The sequence below is a fragment of the Corvus kubaryi genome, unplaced genomic scaffold (assembly GCF_017639235.1).
Source record: "Corvus kubaryi isolate FWS band 111438036 unplaced genomic scaffold, C.kubaryi_AGA036_p1.0 37312, whole genome shotgun sequence".
NCBI lineage: Eukaryota > Metazoa > Chordata > Aves > Passeriformes > Corvidae > Corvus > Corvus kubaryi.
The window spans coordinates 4,891,240-4,897,794 of NW_024581098.1; the positions used below are offsets into that span (position 1 = coordinate 4,891,240).

The following is a 6,555-nucleotide window of genomic DNA, read 5'->3' on the forward strand; positions in this document are numbered from 1 at the left end:
AGGGCTCGGCGGGTGGTCTCCTGCCGGTGCGGGGCGGCTCCTCCCGGTGCGGGGCGGCTCCTCCCGGTGCGGAGCGACGTGGGAGCGGCGGGGCCGGGCCGGGCCGGGCTGGGCGCAACGCGGAGGTGACTCTGCTCGCCCGCAGCGGGGATGCTGCTCCTGCTGCAGCCGCCGCCGCCGCTAGTAAGGGGACAGCAGGCAGGAGAGCGGGTGGCCGGGGCGCCCGGCGGCATGTGAGCAGCGGCGGGAGCGCTCCCCGAGCCCCGCGGCAGCGCTAAGGGGGCCCCTCCCTCCGGCGGCGGTTCTGCCCGCGCGGAGGCGGGCGGGCATCCCCTCTCCAGCCGCCCGCGAGGAGAGCAGGACCGGCCACAAAGCGCCGCCGCCCGCCCTCCTCCGCACGCCGCGGCGCTGCCCCTGCCAGCCCCGCTCCCGGGGAGGGAGGGAGGGAGGGGGCCCCGATCGCCCCCTCGTCACCTTCTCGCCGCCCGATCCATGGGAGGAGCGGGCCGCCTCCCCCTAGGAAGTGCCGCCGCGGCTCGCCGGGACTGAGCGGAGCGGCCGGCGGCCGGCGCGGCGGGAGGATGCCACTGCTGCGGAAGGCGCTGCGCGTCTCCAACCGCTCCATGCTCGCCTTCATCTTCTTCTTCTCCTTTTCCTCATCCTGCCTCTACTTCATCTATGTGGCCCCCGGGATCGGTGAGTCCGGAGCCGCACCCTCGGGGAGTGGGGGTGAAGGCGGTGGTGGGGGGCGCGCCCGCCTCCCCCGGGCTGTCACCTCGGCGGGGAGGGCACGGGCAGCGCCGGGCGAGGGGTGGCTCGGCTGTCGGAACGTGATCCCACCCGCTCAGGAAGGGTCGGGGCGGCCGGCGGGGGCGGCGGTAACGTGCGCGGATGCCGCATCTTTGTTCTGCTGCTTTCAAACGCTCTAGAAGGTTCATCTGCCATCGCGAGGTAGGTGGATGCTGCCCTTGCTTCTCAGGCTGGCAAAGAGAGGCACTAAAGCGGCTCAGCGTTTCGTCGTGTCACAATGGTAGGAACCGGGAAAGAACTGCAAAACTGCTGGAGTCACTTGAATGTATTAATCTTTCAAATTGTTAGTAGCTGCATTAATAATAAAGCCCGTGTGAACAAAAATTAGGAACCAGTTTGAATATTTGTTTTTTACTTCCGTTAGTGGGATCTCTCTCTCTTCACAGGTTTTACAGTTTGGTAACTTCCACTTCTGAAGGAACCACTTCAGAGGGAGACAAACCGTTGATTTAGAAGAAGCTTCATAAAAAAACTGTGCAAGTTTGTGTCTAAAACAGGCCAAAAAAATGTGCTGGTTTCCTTAGTTCACTCTTCTGCTGTTACTGGGAGACCATCAGGCTTTTTCTCAATAGATCATCCTTTTGGAACTGGTTAGCATTGCCCCATAGCTAAAGCCAGTGGTATCCTATATGGTGCTCTGTGGGATTTCACTGTGTCAGGTGTCTTTTGGTTAGGGAATGTTTTCCTTTTTTTCCAGGGAACGTTGCCATGTTTTTCTGCACAACTCCTGTCTTACCAGGTGCTACCTAAATACTTGCAAAATCGTCTCTCTCTTTGTCCTTAGTGCTTAAAACTCTTCTCTGCAGTCATTACTACAAAAAGTCCACACTGATGTGACCACTGAATCTTCAGGAATTGTTTCCTGTTGATTGTGTCTTTATGCTGTTTGGCTCCCTCTTGTTCACCATCTGTTTAACTTGTAAATACTTTCGAGGTGCAATTGCTGCTTCTATACTTAAATAGTTCTATATAGTTCACTTACTGTTTTATAGGTCTCCCGTTACTTATGTACTTCCTACATTATTGACAAGTCTGCCAATTACTCTTCTAGTTCAAATAAATACAAAAAAATATTAGGAAATATATAATGCATTGGAGTTCTGAACTTTCTTGTCTGTCAGTGTTTCCCTGCTGAAAGGGATGTGATGTAGTCTTCCAAGTGAGAATGATGCTGATGCCCATTTAGACATCTTAGGTCTTTGAGATGCTTGTGCAGGATACATACATAAAGTAGACTTTAATTGCAAGTAATTGGTATATGATTTAAATAGCAGAGTACAGTTTCTACATCTTTGTAAGTGAAACTTATAACGTCTTACATAATGTATGCAGCTGCAGTTTTACTTTGTTATTTAAATGCTTCTTCCCAGTGGGTATCTTCTTAGGAAGTACACTGTCTCACTAAACAAGGTTTATGCAGTATCTTGTTCAGAATCAGAGCCTTTAGTGATGAAACTTTTAATTTCTGACTTCATCTTTCTGCTCAGCTATTGGGAATTACATGTGTGTTCACTTTCCTTTGTACCAGGAATGAAATTAAATCAACAGTAGGTACCCCAAAACTGTTCTTGGGGTAGGTTAGTTAGGTCTGATCAACCTTGAGGGTTGATCATACTCAACCTAGTCTCTCAAGAATCATACTCAAACTAGTCTCTCTTGCTATCTCAGACACAAATATTGTAGTTGGCCCTTTCAAGATGTGGCTTAACAATGCAAAAATCTTGGGTAGTTACATGAGTTTATGAGATTACAGCTCTTTCCAGCTACTGGTCAATGCTGTGCTGCCCTAACTGTATCCAGTTATGTTGTGAACTCATCCAGCTTAAGCCAAAACCCTGCAATATTGAACTTATTCCTTGTCTGTGGCACTTCTTAGGTCCAGCTTGAAACGCTACTGTGCTGTGCTGGTCTGAAGGATCCTGGGGAAGAGAATATAGGAAATGGTAAAGGGACGGGCAGTAGGAAAGTTTTATGTCTCAGCCTATCAGCCTGCAGATGTGATGCCGATATCCCAGGAATTTGCTCCTTAAAATGTTACTGTGTGGAATGGAAAGAAAGAAGGTCAGATATTGTCTCAAAACCAACAAGCTTCCTGGCAGTATTCATGGTGAAAATATGAGTTGTAAGAACAGAAGATTTTCAAAGCACTCAGGAGCACCCAAGTTTACAGGCAGATGATTCATCTAATAATTCTATGCTGTTTGGTCATGGCACTTGCGTACTGTGATAGAATATTTCACTGTACTTGCTCCTTTTTACTGAGTGTAATGAAATTGATGTATCTAAGTCAAGGCTGATTGTGTGTGTGGAGAGGAAGAGGGCTTAAGATTGCCTATTGAAGCTCAGCCACCTTACCTGTTAGCAGCCTTTCATGCAATCATTGGGATCTGTCATAATTTATGTATGCAGATATGTTTTACTGAAGATATTTTAGTTCACCAGAACATTTTCTTGCTCAACAAGCTACAAGGCACAGTGTCAGAGAGGAAGAAATTTCTAATTGTGTTGTAGGGAACTGGAGCTGCTCCTTGGCTGGCTTCTCTTTGTGGTGGTCAGAGGAACTGAAAAGAGAGGGAGAAGTTGGACTCCCAAATGTTTTGCGGAGCAGCAGTGTACTGGAAAGTGGAAGAGGAAAAATTGAGTGAGTTATGCAGCAGAATGGTTTCTTGAGATGTCAAAGTTGATTGAAATTTTGAATTCTTATGGGCTACTGGAGTGGGATTCCCCCTTACCAAGCAATTCCTGGGTTATCAAAGGGAAAAGATGTCTGCACAAGTAAGCTGTTAGCACTGAAAGTATTCTCAGAGGTCTCTATCACACCTCTGTCCCTCACACTATTTAGAAAATAGAGTTACTGTATTTTTTTTTGACAAAATGGCAAATTTTGTACAAAATGCAGTTTAGGTCAACTTGAAATATTGACATTTTGATTAGAGGAAAGAAATCTTAATTACTTATTTTAAGGTATTGAATTATTTCTGTCTAATAATTAAATGTTTTCATTTGCACCGTAATTACAGATATTGCAATAATATCACTGCTTTTTTTTGTTGTTTTGTTTGTCTTTGTTTGTTTTTTGAAGAGACCTCTCAGAATGTTAGTTCTTTGGGAAATGGAAGCTTTTATTATTCCATGTATTTCAGAATATGAGGGGAGGAAAAACGCATTTCATGTTTTCGGACATGGTTCTGTGTTTTGAGACTAAGACATATAATATTGCAAATAATATAAAAATATAGGATTTAAGTGTTTGAGAAGAATTCATGCACTATGCTGGGATTGTTCATGGGCCTGCTTTTCCCTTTTCTGTTAAGCACAGGTGATTGGATGTGGTAGAGGTGGTTGCAACCCTACCTCAGCACCCTGCTGGTCTTTTGATAGTCAGAGGAGCTGAAAAAGAAGAGCAGATTGATTTCTAACTATTAAATAGAGAAGACAACTATTTTTCTAATTTTAGTTTTTCCTGTTTAATTGAATGGATGTTTTGGAGGAAAGCCTTGAGGGATAAGGTGGCAAGTTAAAATAGTCAAAAAAATTTCAAATGTTTAAAATTAAAAAATTTCATTTAAATGTTTAATGATACTTCTGTGTGATAGTCTCAAGTGTTCAGTGAAAGCAGATAAGAGGTGCTGCTTCTCCAGAATGACCACTTTTGTGACAGTACTTCATTTGGTGCTCCTCTGGTAAAAGCAGAAGCTGAAATTTCTGATCTTGAATTAATAGCCTGTGATTCTGAAATTTCATTGAAAGTTGTAAATATTCATGTATTAGATAAACGCTGAAGAAGCTAGCTGAGAGCAGGAATATTTGGCACCAATATGGGGGTTTTTTTCAGTGTTGTAGATAACAGTAGTAATAAAAGGGACTCAAGTAATCTATGTCTGGTCCTGACAGCTATCCAGAACCCATATGAAGGTTCAAGTTTACAGGTGGAAAGCATCCAAAGATTAGGAGAATGAGACAAATTAACAAGGCAGTGATGACTAAGGGAGAGCATTTGCTGGTCTAATTTCACTGCCAAAGCAACCTGAGTATTACAGGAGACATTTTTTTCTTTTTTCCTTGCTTTTCCCATTTGCTCTCAGCATTATAACTGAAATTACATTGGATGACCTAACAGGTCTCAGAAAATGACCTCTTATTCATCCCTGGGTTATTCCTTTCTGTCTTATTCCAGCAGAGAACCTTTGCCAGACTGGGTGGAAGAGTACCTTAGAGTTCTCCATATTGTAGTCAATTGTGGTCTAGTTTTTCAGCCAGAGGGTTCTTGAGTACTGGAACAAGCTCTCCAGGGAAGAGGTCACAGCATCAAGCTTGACAGAGTTCAAGAAGTGTTTGGGCAACATTCTCAGGCACATGGTGACATTCTTGGGGGGGGTCCTGTGCAGGGTCAGTATGGTCGATGGTCCTGATGGGTCCTTCCCAGCTCAGCATATTTTGTGGTTCTAGCTTGTCTACCTTGGACAAGATGACCTATGCAGTTCAAATAAGAACTGGCTATGAAACAGTGCAGTGATCAAAGAAGATGCAGTCTGCTTTGACATCAGTAACTAAGAATCCTGAATGGTGAAATGAGATTGAGGAGAAAAAAACAGCTAATATTTTCTCTCTTATGGTCTCTTGCTTCTTTTATTAAAACCTTGCTCCTTCTTTGTCAGTCCTAACCAAAAGGCACCTGTGCAGCCTACATAGAACTTGGAAACATCTCTATTGGTTTTAGCTCACAATTCTTATAAATCCATTTCCTGTTCTGTTACTAGGAAGTAGTTTTCCTAATAGGAAAGAATGACTTTTTGAACTTGTGCGGAAATGGAGGAGAGTGCTGAAAATGCTGTCAGCAAGATAACCATTTGCCAGTGCTTCCAGATGCTGAGCCCATAAATATGGGCACAGCCTTTGTGCTGATATTCCTTGTTGCTGGTGTCTGTGGCAGTTGTGGTATTTCTAAAGACTTGTTGTTTGATTATAGAATAATTTAGATTGGCAGGGCCACCTGGAAGTCACCTGATCCAGCCGTCTGCTGAAAGCAGATCTTACTGGATTGAATTGCTCAGAGTCCTGTCCAGTTGAGTTTTGAATAAATCCGGGGATGAAGATTTTGCTGTCTCTCTGGGAAACCTGTTCCAGTGTCAGACAACTGTGAGAAAATTGTAATATGTAATCATAGTATCCCACCTTATGTTCATTGCCTTGCGTCTTTTCACTGTGTACTTTCAAGTGTTCAGTTTAGTCTTCTCTATACAACAGTACTATATTGCTGAAGACAGCAAAGAAATGCATCCTCCTCTTAGCCATTTCTATTTAAGACTGAACAAACCCATTTCTTTTAGTTTCTGCTTGTACATAATATGCTTGATTTTGGAAGGTTTCCTCTGGGCTTGCTCTGGTATGTTAATGTTTGTGTCTTGGTGGGATCCCCAAACTGGACATGGTACCCTAAATACGGTTTCACCCCAAATACGGTTTCACAAGCTGCTGAAGAGACAGCAGTTGCTCCTATCGTTTTGCTGGTTATACTGTTGCCAATACAGGGCAGGATACTGTTGACTGTGTTTTTGCCACAATGATAGGTGGCTGGTAAATGCCTTGTCTGGGGGTTTTGTATAGAGCCTGTGTGTAGGTCTACTGCAGCTCAACGGCTGCAGTGAAAGAGGACTAAGACAATTTGCTTGTTTCTCGTGCTGTGTGGCAGTATCTGATAAAAGTCTGATGAGTTTTGCAGGATGTGGTAGATGTTCATGCTGG

At 44.6% G+C, this 6,555-nt stretch overlaps 1 protein-coding gene across 1 annotated transcript in view; it reads left to right on the plus strand.

Annotated features, from left to right (window-relative positions):
- Nucleotides 1-68: 68 nt before the first annotated feature.
- The window catches only part of B4GALT6 (beta-1,4-galactosyltransferase 6), a 30,740-nt gene continuing 24,253 nt past the window's right edge, over nucleotides 69-6,555 (plus strand). The window contains exon 1 of the mRNA XM_042029105.1: nucleotides 69-696. Coding sequence (XP_041885039.1) covers nucleotides 582-696 — 115 coding nt within the window. The 5' untranslated portion in view covers nucleotides 69-581. The remainder of the gene's footprint in view (nucleotides 697-6,555) is intronic.